Raw genomic sequence first — 19,545 nt, 5'->3', positions numbered from 1 at the left:
AATCACATTCACCCCACGACATTGTTGTGCCAAATGTATACAGTGTGAAACTACGCAATGTTAGAATGTGAAGGCCAACCTAAGTTGTGTAGCTATAGCAACCTAGATGCGCTCTATTTTGTTTCAGTATATAAAAGGGTCATTGTCAAACAGTGACGGAAACACACCCACTAGAGTGGAGATATTTTTTATTCTTATAGTTGAAAGTCCGAAAAGTCTAACCAAAAGGAATCAACTAATGTGTAAGAGCGAGATAAGCCTTTATTTAAACAAGTTGCATGTTTGTCAAGTAAATTATACAAACAATGCAAATATGCAAATAAGAACTTTAACCCGGAATTTACAAATGTAGCGTGTGAAACCTCAAAACCTAATCACCCAGAATTAATTCCTAACCCAGGGTAAAGAACAAACTGTGAATTAATGGAAAACGATAACTCATGGTTCTGTTAACTCTGGTTTAGATTGGCCCAGGGTTGACAATTTTATTTATTTACTTTAAAATCCTACTATGTACAAAATAGTAAAATGCACTACAATCTTGATGAGGTCAAAAGTTCAGTTTCAGAAGGACAGTCAACACTGCTATTTCTTGAGTCCTCTTCCAACATGACTCGGTCAACCACATTTACTATACACTGCCCATAAACTGGGCAAAAAAAAAAAAATGCTATTATTAAAGTGTAAAGTGTAAACATACAGTGTAAAACAACCTCATTGTTCTTCATTGTTCTACCATACACTGCCCATAAACTGGTAAAAAAAAATGCTGTTATTAAAGTGTAAAGTGTAAAGTGCAAACATACAGTGTAAAACAACCTCATTGTTCTTCTGTCTCAATGTTCTTGGTCCAGTAATTTTTTTTAAAGAAAAAAGGTGCTGTTTTCAACAGAAAAGTGGGGAAGCCCACCAGGGTATTTCAAGAGGGCTTTGACCTGAAAATGTGTCGCAAGCACCAGTAGATGACGCCTACTCTCATAAAAGTGTTGACATACTGTCTGCTACTGCACACCTACGATGACAACCCTTTCATCTTGTGTTATCAAAAGCAACTTGCTCTATTAAATGTCTGTAGAGGAGCGCTTCCAGGACTCAAAATGTTGGCTTGAGGTGCTCTTTGGATGGGATAATCATAATATAGAACAAATTAGGAAACTCCAAGGCACTCTTGCACAACTTGCTCTATACTTTAGCATTTAAAAAATGTAATAATGTACACAGTGACAACATCAAAGTGCCCATTTTGTTCCCATTAATCACAGATACACCAGCTGGAATGGCTGACAGACACCCAGTGTGAGCTTAGAATTATAAGGTTCTATCTCCGTTTAGGGTAGTTCTGAGATATTGAGCATCAAAGTTTTTTACATCCCAGCTGGCAATGGAGAGATGGAACCTTTTTATTTTATTAATAACTACTAACAAAATATTTTTTTACAAAAATAACACCACATAGGCATTAATAAACACCTAATGGATCAGATTATATCAAAAACTCAATTTCGACCAAAAGTGGAGATAGAACCTTATAATTCTAAGCTCATGAGTTGTTAGTGGATGTTATCCTCTTGCTGTTGTAGCAATACTACAGTAAGATAAGAAAGTTGTCCAGTGAACTCACACTATGAGTTTAGAATCTGAGTCTTGTGTATTGATGGAATCTGAGCTGCCACCCTGTTCCTGCTCAGGATGACGGAAACTACAGTCTTCCTGCTCCACTACCATAATCCTGGACTCATCTGAGTGGTCTAAAAGAAGGAAATGACAAAACTGTAAATACAGACATTATGACCATGTAGGAAAGGAAAAATGAACACAGGTTTAAATGGTACCTTGGTCAGCGGTATCAGCTTTTGGCTTCTTCTCTGTTTTGTTTTGTCCCTTTACATATGCAACCACTGATGCCACGATACAAAGGACAGCCAACCCTGCCATCCCTCCAGCAATGAAAACTGGAAGCCATTTTGTCTGTTCTGGAGGTCCTAGAAATATATTCTAGAGGTTAGAGTTCAATATCCATATTGAAAGATATGCGGTCCAATTAAATTGATAATGTACGCTGATCACAGATATGCAACGAGATATTCTAGATATTCTCATTTATTTACCTTTGGTATTGCTCACAACATGTAAGGTTGTTTGTGCTGCTTCTGTAACAGACACAAAAACATTACATTATGTGGCAGTATGTTACTTGACATCCAAGTTATATTGTCCTCCTGTATTCCTAGTTACCTTCGTTTGAATATTTGCAAGTACAGTCACTGGTAGCATTTCCTTTGCGCAACACCTGTCCATCGGGACAACTAGAGAATGAATGAGTCTGAATGAGTTTCATGGCAAATGCAGATCTAATTTCAGATAAATGATATATTTGTTTTAAAAACAGACAAACTGTAATTGTACGCTACCTTTTTTTCCATTCTCTGCAGTAACTGTGGATTTTGTCATTGAATTTTCCTTTTGGACATTTTCTGCACAATCCTGCAAGCATTGAATGAAAGAATTTATATGAAAATAATATAGCAAAACAGCAAGCAATTTCCTATTGAACAGCTTCAGAACTTGTGAATCTGAATGTACGTTTACACAACAGCTTTGCAGTTTTTGCAAAACGCTGTATTATGCTGTCAGGCCAGTAGTTGGCAATGTCACTTTGTAAAGAAACACAACATGCCTGTATAGACTGAACATTTAGGCCTAATACGCAAGCACATGACTTCACCATTTTCACAAATTCGCGTTTTTGCAGTTTATTTGGTGACGATAACCGCATCGTTTTCAAAAACGTGCATTTATTTGAAAATGATGTTGTGTAAACGGCCCCTGAAAGGGTCCGGAATTCTTACGGTTTTCGGTGGGCTCCTCCCCCTCCTTGCATTCGGTAACACAGAATGAACATTTGTCGTTTCCGCACCGATATCCAGCCTTGCATCCACATACGGTATCGCTGCTGATAGTGCAAGGACTAAGTGTAATCTGTTTACCTACAAACATGAAACAGAAAGATTAATGCTTACAGAGTATGATGTTTTAAAGCTTATGATGAAGCAGATCAAACTGCAAACTATTTGCTTAACAAAAATTGCAGAGAGGATGTAAAACAGAATCATACCTATGCACTCAGTACATCTCAAACAGAAGAAGCTCAAACTGGTTGTGTACATGTTAGGTTTACAGGGGGTACAGAGCTTTTCTGGATCTCTTCCACAAGTTTCCACCAAGCGGTTCCCTGTAACCACAAGCAACTATTTACAGCATGGCTTTGAAACTCATACACATTTGACACTCAGGCTATTGACGCATGACTTCTGCACTCTTATAACTATATAGCGGTCCAAAAGCCTGAGGGAGATTTTTTCATCTCATTAAAACCCAGCATTTAAAGAAGTTTTAGTATTTTGATGAACATAAAACAAACAATTTATGACATTTACTAAAATAAGCCAAAAGTGGTGACATGGCAATCATACAACAACATAACATTTGCTTATCTGGAAAGACATCTCCAAAAAAGAAGGACAATTACTGCTAAGAGAGACTGAGATCCACTGAGTATCTCATTCATCTTGTGAATAGAAGGTTTGATACTTTACATACTTTACATTACATACAGAGTTCCTCATTCACAGCAATATTTCTGGCACTAGTATTGTGCAATGTGTTGGGACAACCCTTGGTTTGAGGTTGAGAATGATCTATTCATTTTTATGCAATGACAAAACAATTCATGGATTTCCCTTTAAAGTGCTAAACCACATTCTTTTCATGTGGTACTTTCAAAATCATCTGCAACTTCCTTCACTTGGTCACTAATGAATAATTTTCAAGGATAAACTGTAATCTGCTTTTTTGCATCTTCGATATTCCAATAAGTCATTGAAAAAAGGGAAATTATGAAATTGTAAACTTCCTAAAATTAAGATCAAGTTTTTACAAGAATATGTCAGTATTACAGATATCATATTACGTTACATAACACATCACATTGCAGTCAGTTATTGTCTATTACCTGGCTTGCATCTATTGCAGCAGACATCTGATCCAGACATTGTCCAAATATCACAGCCAGAATCAGAACCCATAGTGTAGTTCAGCACTAGACTGAATATCAGAAAGACATACAGTCCTCGGAAAGCAGTCAGCATTTCTTCCTACACAAAAAAGAAAACAATTTACCAACTGAAGGACATCATTAAGTAATTATTGTTTATTAGTTAATTATTATTAATTAAATGCATAGCCTATGTGATATACGGAAAAATATAAGCATTAGTTTTTTGATATTATTATTAATGATTAAAAAATTAATCAGTTAATTCAACTTTGTCAACAGTGTAAAACACTCAATGAACATCTAAAACCCACAAATACTTAAATATTTTTTAAATGTAGCCTACACGTAACGTAATACATTACAATTATTAATATATTTCTTATTAATGAATTAGTCATGAATAAATATTTTCTCTTACTGTTTTAGTGCAGTGGTCCTGACTCCTGACTCAAAGAAAACACGAACTAAGATGAGAATCTCCACTCCGCTCATGATTTAAAAACACGCACACAAAACAGATGACGCTCAGTAGGTGTGGCTTCTGTGAGCAAAATGGCACGTTCTCTTTCTTTCTCTCTGTTTTGTCTTTACTTCGTCTTTGTCCTCAGTTGCCGAGTGTTTTCTCCTCACACATTTTCATATCGAGCTTGGAGTGTTACCGCGAAACATAATTAGATACAGGAAAAAGCGAAGATTTGATAGATAGATCGATCGATCGATCGACGTTATTGACTTGGTATTTTGCCAGCCTGGTAATGACACATCATGACTCAGTGTTGCACAAAAGGTCTCATGAGCATCACTTAGTGCATGTCACTCACATTTAGAAACTCTGCAGAATAATATTTCGACTTCCCCAATATTTCAATTATTTTCCTCTTTCTCTTGGCTTTGGGACGGATCTGAAATGGCAGTGACCTAAGGCTATTCTATTCTTAAGAATCTGAGGTTACTGAGTCATTGTCCCGACTATATGTGACTTTATTATTATCATTATGTGTTTTACAGCAACACAAGTAAATATTTCCACACTAAATTTAAGATTAGTGAATTGCATAAACAATTCCATCTATTCGGATTACAGTTTAAACATTAAAAAACTAATAAACTTAATGTGAGGCATATTTTTCAGTCATAGGCTACATAATTTATATAGGTAAACAATCCAATTTGATCTCATACATTTTTAACCAACTGAATGTTGCTTGTTTCACATCCAGCAATATTTTAAAGTAAATTTTATTGTTTTCACAATGAACATATTTATGCTAGATTAAAATAATTAAATTAAATGGATTGATGTTTTTTATGCAATTCAAATACAAAATCTTAAATAGGCTAGCCTATATACAGGGCAAAATGTTTTTGAGTGCATAAAGCAACACATGAGTGTTGAATGGTCATTAAAGCACTTGATGAAATGAAAAAGCATTAAAAAAAACCTTCAGATCTCAAGTTCTAGGGATCGTATATTGTATAGGCCCTATAGTGGGTGAATCATTTAGCGACTTTCAGACAGTTGGTGTTTTGAAATTTCTGTTAGCCTATTTCACCCGACATGCATTTTATCAAAGCTGTCTATCAAATAGTTTTTAAACATCTTGAACATGTTTTGTGATAATTTGTGTGCAAACGCATGGTCAATTTACTGTGTAAAAGGCCCGTTCACACCAGCAGCTGACAGAACTGCAGAGCATGCTTAAAATAAACAATGTAATCGTGCGTTGGTGTGGACGCTAACATAGTCAATTTAGTTGACTTGGTGTGAACAGGCCTTAACGATAAAGTTTTAAAAATCGTTCTTAAGAGCATGCCACAACTATAACGATAACGATAACGGCACACAGGAACGATATCATTGGAATCACTTTTTCCAGCTGATGAGTGAAAAACAAAAAAACATTAACAGCCAATCAGAATCTTTAAAAGAGCTCGATCATTTAAATTATGGGAAAATACATAAGTTTAACATCTGAGAAATGAGGAAATAGGATTGATTACAAAAAGTAAAAGAAAAAAACCCCACTTACCTGAAATGTTTCTATGCAGGAAACAGTAGGCTAACCTCCAGACATGCATTAATCATCTCATCTTCCAGACAGTGAATTGAAATAATAAAGAAATGACAGTTTCTTTGAGAGACATACTGTATATGTTACAAGTACTTGGCTATACAGTCAGAGCTGTGAGACCAGGTGCGCTCATCTGTAGCTCACCCAAGAGGAATGCCATTGTCTTTCAATGGGATGTGGCTAAACATCTCTATCACTTAGTTGTGTCAAATGAATGATACGCAGAGGTGCAGCCTTCATAATTAATATAAGCTGCATTTAATTTAAAACTAATTCACCAATTCTCATATCTAATGTGATAATACTTCCAGACAGCATCTCATTGAATCACTTTTTGTCTTTTAATTTGTCAGACTATTCTCATCATTTACAGAAATTAGGGTCAAGTCAGTGCTATTCTAAAATACTATTATGTCATGTAATTAACTAAAACAGAAGGCTAGTAATCTTCTGACATATCCTCCTACACTGATCACATCACACACTCCCACAACTAACCTTTTCATTAGAAGGTTAAATGACACCCACTCCAATCGTGTCATACGCAATACAAATCATTTAAAAAAACTCTGTCTGGGTGTCATTTGAAGTGGCAAGAAAATGTGTGTCTAAGCATCACACTCATCGCACATACTGCACACGCGTTGCTAAGTTTAAGATATATACATCTGTGTGTCGAACCATGGCTAAGTATCACCATCAGCATCTGTTCTTTCCACTTGTCACACTTCCTCTCTTTTTAAGTTATAAGTTTGTTGTCTTAGACACGCAATCGAAGGGATTAAAAGTTAAAAGCTACAGAAGGCGTGTCACTTCCTCATACTGAGAAGCTGCAGCACTGACTCAGATAGAGCAGGGTCCACAGCATACTCATGCAAATGCCTACATGTACAGTAGCAGGGGAAACACTTCTGTACGAATGCCAGTAAGTGTCTCAAACTTACCATAAAAAATTATCTTCAAACAAACTTTATACTGTTTATGATGAGTGATAGACAATCTCCGCAGAACATTTGGAAGTTACCCAGAAACGCGATTTTCATGGACCATCACTATTAAGTGAGCAGATATTCAAATATGTCAGATATTCAGAATAGATTTCGATTTCATTTCTGTGTCATCTTTTAATTTGTGTGTCAAACGGTGATCACACCTCCACTGAGCTTTGGTTGAGTAGCGGAACAACATATTTTCCGTGCTGAACCAACTTCATATCAAAAGTTTAGTTTAAGAGAGAGAAACTTTCCTAATCATTGGTTAAGCATGAAAAATATGCTGTTACATTACTCCAAAGCTCAGTGGAGGTATGATCACCATCAGAAACTATGCTTCAGAGATGTGGAAATGATAGCTTCTCACAAGTTTCATAATACCAGATGTGTAGACAGATATCTGTTCTTAGAAAATGATCTGGTTAGATAGTGAAGTGTGCCAGAAGCATTTCAAAACACTCAAAGGTTATGAAATACTTGAGACTTGATGATGCCAGATAGTGGACCACGCTAAGGTAGCGTACTATTGCAACACTCCTAAAAAATAAAGGTTCCTTATAGGCATCTATGGTTCTATGAAGAACCTTTAACATTCATGGAACATTTCAAAATGTTCTTCACACTAAGAAAAAGAAGGTTCATTTAAGAACTGCTCACTGCAAGGTTCTCTGGAGAACCAAAAATGGTTAATCTATGGCATCGCTGTGAGAAAAAAAACTTTCAGAAACTTTACCCGCTTTTCCACCCTCATGCCAAACCACTCTCGTTGCTTAATCGCTCCATTCTATGCCAATCATAATGCCTATGCAGCCGATACGCATATCGTTTTATTTTCCACAGTGGGGCTGATAACAGAGCTCTTTGAAATGTAATACATATGTGTCAGTCTTTGCCTTGGTATCGCAATAGTTTACAGATGGAATGAGATGCAAGTAGCGGCCGCGTTATGGAGGATGATCAGATTTTTAACTTTTGTTTACTTTGCTCAAATAGTGCAGCCAGACAAGTGATCTGATCCTGATCATTCTAGGAGAGAACTGTTTGTAATCGTGCCGTACCAGGCTCAAGTGGAAACATTCCTTACCGCTGGGCCTGACGTGGGAAAAGCAGCTTTCATTTTCCAGAGTGAAGCAGCTGTTTTTGAATCTCAGAACAAACCCCACTTCAAGACAATGGCTGGCCACTTCTTAATACATAAAATTTATTTTCTCGCTTTTATATATATTTGATCATATTTACAATTTATTATTCCTCTTTTGTGAAGAAACAATAAAGCATACAGCTTTCACTGCAATCAGCATTTCATTCGAAAGGGCCCAGAAGTTATATTTCAAAAGTGCTTGACAGAAACTGTGTCTCTTTTCTGTTTTGGCTCAGGCAGATAGGTCAGTTCATGGAACAGAACATTACAAACAAGGACATTCAGTAAGCTCTTTCACAACACCTCACTTCTTTACCAAGAAACTTGACCATAACAAACATCATAGCCTTTCCTCCATAATAAAGACAATATTTTTAAACAAAGATAACAACTCACTAATTGCCAATGGACTTTGGTTAACCTATCTGCCTCTTTAAATATCATCTATGTTTTAACTTTAAGGGCCTCCTACCACGCTGATCATAGACTACTGCATTGACTGTACAGTGATGTTCGTAATACAGTGGTAAATACTAAGACAACTGGTGACGTTTGAACAGTCAGTTCACAGACTCTATGAAAAGCACCTGTTTGTTATTGTTTAAAATGTATCATGTACATTAAGAGTTCACGGTGGAAATCTTTGCAACATTTTGCAACCATGAGACTAACATTAGCACGTCCAAGCATTTATTTAATGATACTGTAGCTTAACATGCTATAATGCTAATGAGGGAATTTGGCGGAGTTGTAGCCTCACAAGACAATACATTCAGCAGTGTTTAGGGACGTCAATTGTCATTGTGATTGTCAACAGGATTATGACTCTGCGAATGCAACTGTGTAAGAAAAAAGTTAATCCAGCGCATGGATACATTTAAAAGTACAGACTGTGTTAAGAGCTGTCTGGCTTTTAACTTGTGCAAAGTGAAGAGCAGCTTGGGATAAGAAGCAGACAGTCTGATACACTGACTTTCCTGTTAAAAAGCATATTAGTTATGTTATCTTGTGCTGTTACTGCAGTATTGTAGTTTTTGTGTCAGAGTCTAAATGAACTCTGCAGTTGTGCTTTTTTAGCGTCCTCTGTTGATCTAAATAACATTGAATGGATGTTAAAGGAAGAGTTCACCTAAAAATGAATTTTGTCATTTGCTCGCTCTCCTGTTGTTTCAAACATTTTCTTCTTTTGAACACAAAATATCCTGGTTATATTCCATATAATAAAAGGGGACTGGCCTGTCAAGTTCCAAAATGACAAAAAAGCACCATAAAAGTAGTCTTCCAAAGCCATACAATGAACTTGGTCTGTTCATCAAAAAAAAAAAAAAATAAAACATGATTTAATAATAATGTTCTCCTCGTTCTTATCGATTACTTGATACTTTATTTTTATTTTGTCATTTTGAAGCTTGACAGCCCCAGTCCCTATTCACTCTCATTATATGAAAAAAAAGTCAGGATATTCTAGATATCCTGTACAGTTCATTTTAGTGTTATTTACAGACTATTATAGTTTTTATTAAAATTTTGAATTAGCTTGTATTTTTATATTCATCTGAATTTCTGTTAGTTGCTGTTAGACTAATTTTCATTTACAAATTGTTCATCTATTATTTCAGATTTATTTCAATTACTAGTTTTTGTTAACAATAACACTGATTATTTTGTTCCACAGAAGAAAGAAACTCAACATGAGGATAAAAAAAATGACAATTTTCATTATTGGGTAATTTAAATCGGGCTATCAGTTAGTACATTCTCAGTGCAGGGATCGTCAGTAGCAAAAATTCATGAAGCAAACTGGGGGGAACTATAGGCCTTGTGCTCTGAAAGGATTGAAGGCACTCTTCTGTCACATAATATCAACGAAAAATTCACAAGGATTGCCCATAGCGTGTTGAAAAGACTGCCGACTAGCCGTGAGTTCTGGTGGGACGTTTCCTAACTCCCGAATGGGTGGAGCCCCAGGTGCGCTGTTGCTTGCTGCCGCTTTGGGGGCGAGGTGAGCAAGGCAGTACGGAGGGGGCAAACCCGGCGGGCCATAGGATGAGCCGTGACTTCTCTCGCTGTGGGCACAGGACAGATGATTGGGCTGAACGAAAGGGGCGTGGGTGTAGGTGAAGTTGTGACTATGCTGCGAGACGCTGTGACAGTGGCCATGAGTGTACCCAGAGTGGGCTTGACTGACAGCAGAGCGGCTGTGGCTGTGGCTTTGATGACTCAGCTGACTGGATGCCTTCTCACCCCTCCTTCCAACCCATGTGCCCAGTTCTGATTCGCTGCCCCCGCAGCACGGCGCCTTATGGTCCTTCTCTCGAGGGGAGGGTCTCCGTCCTTTCCCAGCGCTGGGGTTGGAGCCACTGCTTCTGCTACCTGAAAAGAAAAAAATAATGAGTTAGGACAAAAGTACTATTATTTTCCTCATAAAACCATGCGCTAACCAGACTTGACAAGCAATGACAGCCATTTCTTCAATGTTAACCGAATTTCTGTTCTATCAGCCGCAACAAGCAAATCTACATTTGGTTAGTTGCTTAATTCCTTTTCTCTGCATTTCTCTTGTACATTACCGTTCAAAAGTTTGGGGTCAAGAAATTATATTTGAATTTTTTTGAAAGAAATTAATACTTTTATTCAGCAAGGATGCATTATGAAAAGTGACAGTAAAGATTCACTCTTTTGAACTTTCTATTAAAAAAAAAAAACAGCACAACTGTTGTCAACATTGATAAGAAATGTTTCTTTAACAACTGATTTCTGAAGGATCATGTGACACTGAAGACTGGATTAATGGCTACTGAAAATTCAGCTATGCCATCACAGGAATAAATTCTATTTTAAAACATTTTAAAATAGAAAACAGTTATTTTTAATTCTAATACTATTTCACAAATGCAACAAACAAATGCAGCCTTGGTGAACATAAGTGACTTCTTTCAAAAACATTTAAAAAAAAAAAATCTTACCGACCTCTAACGTTAGAACAGTAGTGTATATTAAACATCAAACGTATACAAGAAGAGACTGATTGTGGAAATTTATAAACACTGGACAAATCTCTCATGTTGTGCAGCAACGTTTTGGATGACATGGTTGCTTCCCATCTCTCCTGAAACTGTCCCATCAACACAAAAGGCAAAAATGGCCAAAAAAATTTCAAATATTCTATATGTAATATTAAAAACAATTAAAAAAACTAATTCCCTATGTCTGACAAGGAACAGCATAAAAAAGGATGCTGTCTCGAGAGGCATCATGTTCTTAGCTTTACGTTCTCTGCTCTGATTGGCTGTGGTGTTGTTGTGTCGCACCTGGTTAGGGCAGGGTGTAAAGGACAGCAATACCATGAGGGTACTTTACAACATCAATATATGAGTAACGTAACATAAACGATATGGTACAAATCATTTTTTGGCGGTTATGCTTTTCAAAAATGTCAGCATTGAGGGTAGGTCAACACAGTTCTGGACAATGCAGTACTCCCAAATTTGATTTGCTTCAGCTCACATCATACATCATCATGGAAATATTAATTGTTCCTTTCCCTAGTTGATTCAGACTTTGGCAAATAGAGAAAATTTCCAATCAACACGCTCAAAATAGAGCGTATTGCAAAATAACTTTGCAAAAGATGAGAATCGGTTTGATTCTTGTGCACAATGAAGGTAAATAACTGTACATGCCCACACGAAAACACAAACAAGCAACACAGCTGGGAGTCACAATGGCCATCTCAATGAGTCAAATGCCAAATATGATGACAAACCATTGAAATAACAAGATGATAAGGAGAAAAGGTGGGGCGGAAAGGCATTTAGGTGAAAGTGCTAATCTTACCGGATCCCCTGTGCCTAGGAGAAAATTTCCATCAGTCTACAGACGGCCAGCAAAACAGAGGGAATATCATAATTATGACACGTCACCCAACCAGTCCTTCCAATACACTCCCACAAACCGAACCCTGCACCTCAGTTTCTGTGATACCACCCTACATTATGCCTCCTGAAGCGACCAAACCTATATGTATGCTGGATTGGTGTTTTATAAGTAATTTAGCTTGATGACCTTTACATAACTCCTGATACACATTCCCAGCTCTGTACAGGGTGCAAAGGGTGCAAAGGGTGGCATAAGCAGCATAAAAAGTCTGGTCATACCACATATATGGATAATCCAACTGAATACAGCGACAATGATGATGCTCTAGAAATGGAATGATTAAAAAGAAAATAGTTGGCATCCGAGATCTTGATTTAGTCTTACTGTTAAACTAGTATTTCATGATATACTTATCAATAAATTGTAATATACTTTTAAGGAAGGAATATTATAACACTTAATAAATGTAACATTGATAAAGACAAATCAATTCTCACCTTTGACACAGATATTTGAAAAGAAAAAATTTCAAGCGAGTTAAAATGAATTGATAGAATTTTGTGTGTGTGTGTTTGGGTATGATTTTGTAGCATTAATACAAAAAATATCAGCATTTTTCCTGTTTGTTTAGTGTGTCTTTAGGATTTAATATTTATTAAATGTGTTTTCCATATTAACATTGTCATGCATGTTGTGTGGTTACATATAGTCTGGCGTCAATTTTAAAGTATGTCCTTAATCTTTAATAATGTGTTGTTCGATTTTATTTTATATTTTGCCTAGCATTACACATAAGTTATAATCATTCACATTATAGATCATTTTCATTTTCAGGAAAGGTGTTATAAATGTAACACCAGGCTGTTTACTACTAGCTTAACTGTTTCTGACTAATTAATCAGTTATGCATTTCATTTTCATATACATAAGTGACGACTGCTATTATGTCAAAAATGGTTGATTTTTAAACCTCTGAATAAATGGGGGAAAAAACAAAAAGTGTTACCATGATCCCTCTTTACGCAAACATGTGCACATGATTTACTAGTCTTGTGTCACTGATGTCATTCTGTCTCGATGCCTTCATTTAGGTACTGAAAGCAAAACTCAATATGCATAAACATATAGTAGTATTGTACCTAGTCTTCCTACATGCATAAACCCACTGATGGTTTCCTTTTTACTATCATAAATTCCATCTAATGCCCTAAAAAAACTTTTGAATAGTTGCTAACATAACAGGGCAGTGCTGCTGTTGTTGCTTAACATCAACAAGCGCTCTTAAAACCAAAAGAAAAAGTCACACAGGAAGCTCACAGGATTGACCGTAGCAAGGGGTTTTCCCTTTTATTCATCGTCAAACTCTATTTCTCTCTCACACACACCTTCACTCTGCTGGCTGCCTGCACTGCCACTGTGGAAACTGTGGCAGGGGTCCGAGTATCCAGGAGGAAAGCCTGGCGGAGGAGTGGGGTAACCTGGGTGAGGGTAGGGCTGGCCACCGAGGGGCCAGGGGTTGGTTCCCGGTGGAGGAAAAGGAGCGAGACCATCCTGGTCAGAGCCACCACCACTGGATCCCTCATTCAGATTGAGAGAAGCCATATCTGAAAACAAACACATTTTAATACCATTACAATTATTTATGATATTTCACATCATTTTTAATTATAGTATTACTAATAATGCTTTATGGCTTTGACCTTTGGCCAGATCTTATCTTAACTTCTTAAAGGTATACTAGTGTTCAAAAGTTTGGGGTCGGTACGTTTTTTTGGTAACACTTTACAATAAGGTTTCATTAGTTAACATTAGTTAACTACATTAGTTAACATGAACTGATAATGAATAGCATTTACTAATCTTTGTTAAGGTTCATTTCAACATTTACTAATACATTATTAAAATCAAATGTATTTGTTAACATTAGTTTATGCACTGTGAAGTAACATGAACAATCAATGAACAGTTGTATTTTTATTAACTAACATTAACAAAGATGAACATATACAGTAACAAATGTATTGCTCATGGTTATTTCATGTTAGCTAATACATTAATGTTAATAAATGAAACCTTATTGTAAAGTGTTACTGTTTTTTTATTTTTTTTTATTTAGCAAGGAAACGTGATCAAAAGTGCCAGTAAAGTCGTAAACCATTTCAGTCGTATCTGACTCTTGGTGATTCTATGGGCCAACTCTTGCCATACCTGAGAGACTGTCCATGAAATATTTTGGCAATGATCAAGGTTCCACGTTTCTTGAAACAAATCAGCATACTAAAATGATTTCAGAAGACTCATGATGTGACACTGAAGAGTTATGGCTGCTGAAAAATTCAACATTGCCATCACAGGAATAAATTACATTTCAAAATATATTAAAATAGAAAATATTATTTTAAATTGTAATAATACAGTGAGGAAAATAAGTATTTGAACACCCTGCTATTTTGCAAGTTCTCCCACTTAGAAATCATGGAGGGGTCTGAAATTGTCATCGTAGGTGCATGTCCACTGTGAGAGACATAATCTAAAAAAAAAAATCCAGAAATCACAATGTATGATTTTTTAACTATTTATTTGTATGATACAGCTGCAAATAAGTATTTGAACACCTGAGAAAATCAATGTTAATATTTGGTACAGTAGCCTTTGTTTGCAATTACAGAGGTCAAACGTTTCCTGTAGTTTTTCACCAGGTTTGCACACACTGCAGGAGGGATTTTGGCCCACTCCTCCACACAGATCTTCTCTAGATCAGTCAGGTTTCTGGGCTGTCGCTGAGAAACACAGAGTTTGAGCTCCCTCCAAAGATTCTCTATTGGGTTTAGGTCTGGAGACTGGCTAGGCCACGCCAGAACCTTGATATGCTTCTTACAGAGCCACTCCTTGGTTATCCTGGCTGTGTGCTTCGGGTCATTGTCATGTTGGAAGACCCAGCCTCGACCCATCTTCAATGCTCTAACTGAGGGAAGGAGGTTGTTCCCCAAAATCTCGCAATACATGGCCCCGGTCATCCTCTCCTTAATACAGTGCAGTTGCCCTGTCCCATGTGCAGAAAAACACCCCCAAAGCATGATGCTACCACCCCCATGCTTCACAGTAGGGATGGTGTTCTTGGGATGGTACTCATCATTCTTCTTCCTCCAAACACGTTTAGTGGAATTATGAACAAAAAAGTTCTATTTTGGTCTCATCTGACCACATGACTTTCTCCCATGACTCCTCTGGATCATCCAAATGGTCATTGGCAAACTTAAGACGGGCCTTGACATGTGCTGGTTTAAGCAGGGGAACCTTCCGTGCCATGCATGATTTCAAACCATGACGTCTTAGTGTATTACCAACAGTAACCTTGGAAACGGTGGTCCCAGCTCTTTTCAGGTCATTGACCAGCTCCTCCCGTGTAGTTCTGGGCTGATTTCTCACCTTTCTTAGGATCATTGAGACCCCACGAGGTGAGATCTTGCATGGAGCCCCAGTCCGAGGGAGATTGACAGTCATGTTTAGCTTCTTCCATTTTCTAATGATTGCTCCAACAGTGGACCTTTTTTCACCAAGCTGCTTGGCAATTTCCCCGTAGCCCTTTCCAGCCTTGTGGAGGTGTACAATTTTGTCTCTAGTGTCTTTGGACAGCTCTTTGGTCTTGGCCATGTTAGTAGTTGGATTCTTACTGATTGTATGGGGTGGACAGGTGTCTTTATGCAGCTAACGACCTCAAACAGGTGCATCTAATTTAGGATAATAAATGGAGTGGAGGTGAACATTTTAAAGGCAGACTAACAGGTATTTGAGGGTCAGAATTCTAGCTGATAGACAGGTGTTCAAATACTTATTTGCAGCTGTATCATACAAATAAATAGTTAAAAAATCATATATTGTGATTTCTGGATTTTTTTTTTTAGATTATGTCTCTCACAGTGGACATGCACCTACGATGACAATTTCAGACCCCTCCATGATTTCCAAGTGGGAGAACTTGCAAAATAGCAGGGTGTTCAAATACTTATTTTCCTCACTGTAGTTCACAATATTAGTTTTTACTGTATTTTTGATCAAATAAATGTAGCCTGAGCAAGTTTAAGAGATTTCTTTCAAAAAGATTGAAAAATCCTACAGACCCCACACTTTAAACAGTAGTGCCCTGTGTGATCATGACTGTATGACTGTATGTTGACTGTACTTTGGCACAGATCTCCAAAGGTGTAGTAGCACTGCTCCGAGAAGGTGATTTTATTAACTGTGTGTCTCAGGTAGCCGTGTTTCAACAAACTGCTGGCATATTTTCTGGCATCACGGCGGTCCTTGAAGCCCTCCACCCGAGAGAACAACCAGTCAACAACATCAGCCCCTGGAACACAGAGAACGAGCAATGAGGAAAAATAACACAAGTAAATACATTGATTATACAAAAAACTTGATGCTTGCAATATACAAGGAACAAAAAAGGTGCGCCAAACAACCGCAGCAAAGATTAACACAAACCGATGACAGCGTTGGCTATAGTGATCTTCAACCACATTCGGTCTCGGATCTCCAGGCCTGAATCTGGTAGTTGCATGACTTTTACTATAGTTGCCATGTCTGTTTTTGGCACAGAAAGGGGAAGGTCATCAAACTCTGTGAAATAAGAAAGAAATAACAGTGTTGAGCATGATACATCTACCATTGTACTAACAGATGGTCTCTTATGGGACGTGAATGTGACTTTGATCATACCATAATGGGGGTACGGCCCAGAAAGTGCTGTAGTGTGTGTGATCCAGGCTGCAGGATCAATGGGTCTTACTGGCTCAGCTGAGGATAGACAGGGATAAATGAACTAGATGAATGCAGCATGGTTCTTCATGTCTCTAATTTAGCTGCTATAATGGCAGGCGGTAGGTACGTACCTCTAGGTATAGTGAAGTAGCTTCTAGGAGAAGGGTCCCAACATTTCGCCACTGTTAGGCTTATTGGCCTGTAGAGGACATATGAAACATGAAGCAATTTTGAAGAGAGCATTATGACACGATTTACTGAATGTGTCACTAATTTCAGGTGTGGCACCCTCTCTCACCCAGGTTTGGAGACAATCTCCCGTAGAATCCTGACAGCATCATCATTGCTCATGTTCTCAAAGTTCACATCATTCACCTGAAATTACAATTCCATTAAACCTTGCATCATATGAAGCTTTTACTACATCACATGAAGCTTTTTATCTTGAAGGAATTCAAAAGTTTCTGTGGGTTTAATCAACATGGAGTTATGAAGAATTGGTAAAGTATTATTTGTAGATACAATGACATTTATTTCCACAATCAGTTTTTATTAAAAAAATATATATGTATTTGAGGCTTTGTACAGCGATTTTATTATTTTTTCCCAAATTCACATGATTATAATTACAAGTCATCATGACTGTTAGTCTCTTCTATGGAACACAAAAAGTGAATATCTGAGGAAAATCCTGGCCACTCTTTTCAGTAAAAAGAAAGTGAATGTGAACTGGTGCTGTCAAGCTCCAAAATAGGTATCATAAAAGTAAATTACTATAAACTATATTCTGAAATCTAATAGCTTTGTGTGACAAACAGACACAAATCTAAGTCAACAACAACTTGTTCTTCACATTAAGCCATCATATAAAAATATGGTGCATATGGATTATTTTTATAGTAATGCACTTTTATAATGCCTTTTCCTACCCATTCATTGTAACTGCATGGAAAAATGTGTGACCAGGACATTATCAAAAAATACAGTTTTTGTGTTTAATATATTTGCGTTTCATTGAAGAAAGAAAGACAAATAAGTTTGTAATGGTGTATAATAATGACAGAATTTTTAAGTGAATGAAGCCAATGTCTCAGTCTACCAGAGTGCACAATGTTTGTATACATAATATGTATATGTTTCCTTCATATTATGTGACACTGGTCACATGGTCACACTATCTCATGGTCATTTGGACACCACTGACAAAAATTCACCTAATAAAACAGGGTCATTAACCATTACCATTTCTAAGCAGAATCTGAGATCACCAGGGCTGAGGAAAATCCCTTTATTATGTTAATAAATGACAAAAGCGTTGAAAGCACCATTCTGTCCACTGTGGTAAATGACAACAGATATGACTACAAGGTCTTTCAGGAGGAAGGAAATGGAGAGGAGCAAAATAAGTCAACAACAGAAGGAGTTGACCCGACTAAACCTTGATAATCCCTCAAAAGTATATTTAGAAACTTAAAAGCAGAAGAGACTGGTCAGTTTCAGTTCTGTTAATGGGATCATGGTAATTTTAAAATTAAAACCTTACTAACAAAATGATATATTTAAGGCGATTTTCCTGGTGATATAACATTTAATAGAAAGCTAATCCTATATGTTGTCCAAATTTTCCAAATATCTTCTTTTGTGTTATACAGGTTTGGAACAAGATTTTTAGATGAACTGTCATTGCAACAATGTGGATATTGGCAATTATTTTAATGCACATATTATCATTTTTAATCTTCCAAAAAATGCATTATGGCGCTTTTCCACTACACAGTACCAGCTCGCCTCGGCTCGCCTCGACTCGGCTTTGTTTGGTTTTCCACTGTGTAAAAGTTGTACCTATACCTGCTTCCAGGTACTTTTTTTCGTACCACCTCCGGCGAGGTTCTAAGCGAGCTGAGGCGAGCTGAGGCGATACTAAAATGTGACGTGAAAACACAGCAGACTGCTGACTGGTCAGAGAGAATCGTCACTATTCACTGCGTCATCATTGCACGCGCCAGACGGAGTATCCTGAATAAAAAACAGCAAAAACAAAAACATCCAAAAACAGCATACACTCGATTTCCTCCATTGTCCTGTGTGTGTGGGTAGCGGGTGTGTCTCGCGCGTCTCACGTAGAAGATTAAGTCATGGCAGTTACCTGCGGCGTCGCTATGACGACCAGGTACTATTGTGGAGGTACTATCTGCAATGGAAAACGGAGCGAAAAGCGAGCCGAGCCGAGGCGAGTCGAGTCGAGCTGAGCTGGTACTGGTAATGGAAAAGCGCCATTAGATCACTCTTGAAAGAGGTTCCAGACTGCAGATCCCTTCACCTGTAACAGCATGTCTCCAGGCTCAATCCTGCCATCCGCCGCCACTGCTCCGCCTTTCATAATGGAGCCAATATAGATGCCTCCATCTCCTCTGACATTACTCTGACCCACTATACTGATACCCAAGAAGTTGTACTTCTCTGTGAGAAAGAGAGATAAAGCTGTTTTCAATTAAGTGTTCATCTGAGGGCTATATTTAGAGCACACTGTGCACACTAGACCTTGAAAAACAGGAAGTTCAGATTATTAAGCAGGTGGAGTGAAGAGATAGAGAAGCGAGGGAGGATGCACAAGGATGAATGATGGGAAAAAGAAGGGAGTGA

At 37.5% G+C, this 19,545-nt stretch overlaps 2 protein-coding genes across 9 annotated transcripts in view; both read right to left on the bottom strand.

The window, feature by feature from the left end:
* Positions 1-243: 243 nt before the first annotated feature.
* On the bottom strand, positions 244-4,611 carry tnfrsf9a (tumor necrosis factor receptor superfamily, member 9a). Its single transcript, XM_084099625.1, has 9 exons — positions 4,476-4,611; positions 4,013-4,154; positions 3,116-3,232; positions 2,850-2,987; positions 2,412-2,484; positions 2,236-2,306; positions 2,109-2,150; positions 1,833-1,982; positions 244-1,748 (listed from the first exon to the last, which is right to left on the bottom strand). Exons 2-9 carry the CDS (start codon positions 4,146-4,148, stop codon positions 1,618-1,620), a joined length of 858 nt encoding a protein of 285 aa, XP_083955751.1. The 5' UTR covers positions 4,149-4,154; positions 4,476-4,611; the 3' UTR covers positions 244-1,617.
* Positions 4,612-8,298: 3,687 nt separating this feature from the next.
* The window catches only part of dvl1a (dishevelled segment polarity protein 1a), a 37,441-nt gene continuing 26,194 nt past the window's right edge, over positions 8,299-19,545 (bottom strand). For 4 of the 8 annotated variants that reach the window (XM_084099613.1, XM_084099615.1, XM_084099614.1 and 1 more), the window contains exons 8-15: positions 19,223-19,362; positions 17,201-17,277; positions 17,034-17,101; positions 16,861-16,938; positions 16,627-16,761; positions 16,325-16,492; positions 13,527-13,745; positions 8,299-10,635 (exon numbers count right to left, since the gene is read on the bottom strand). In XM_084099613.1, coding sequence (XP_083955739.1) covers positions 10,115-10,635; positions 13,527-13,745; positions 16,325-16,492; positions 16,627-16,761; positions 16,861-16,938; positions 17,034-17,101; positions 17,201-17,277; positions 19,223-19,362 — 1,406 coding nt within the window. In that variant the 3' untranslated portion in view covers positions 8,299-10,114. Of the gene's footprint in view, positions 10,636-12,099; positions 12,136-13,526; positions 13,746-16,324; positions 16,493-16,626; positions 16,939-17,033; positions 17,102-17,200; positions 17,278-19,222; positions 19,363-19,545 lie in introns of all 8 variants that reach the window. The other 4 variants (XM_084099610.1, XM_084099611.1, XM_084099612.1 and 1 more) reach the window with 2 other exon arrangements.

This window comes from Abramis brama (genome assembly GCF_963993115.1).
Source record: "Abramis brama genome assembly, chromosome: 22".
Taxonomy (NCBI): Eukaryota; Metazoa; Chordata; class Actinopteri; order Cypriniformes; family Leuciscidae; genus Abramis; species Abramis brama.
This window is presented reverse-complemented; position numbering and strand designations above follow the sequence as displayed.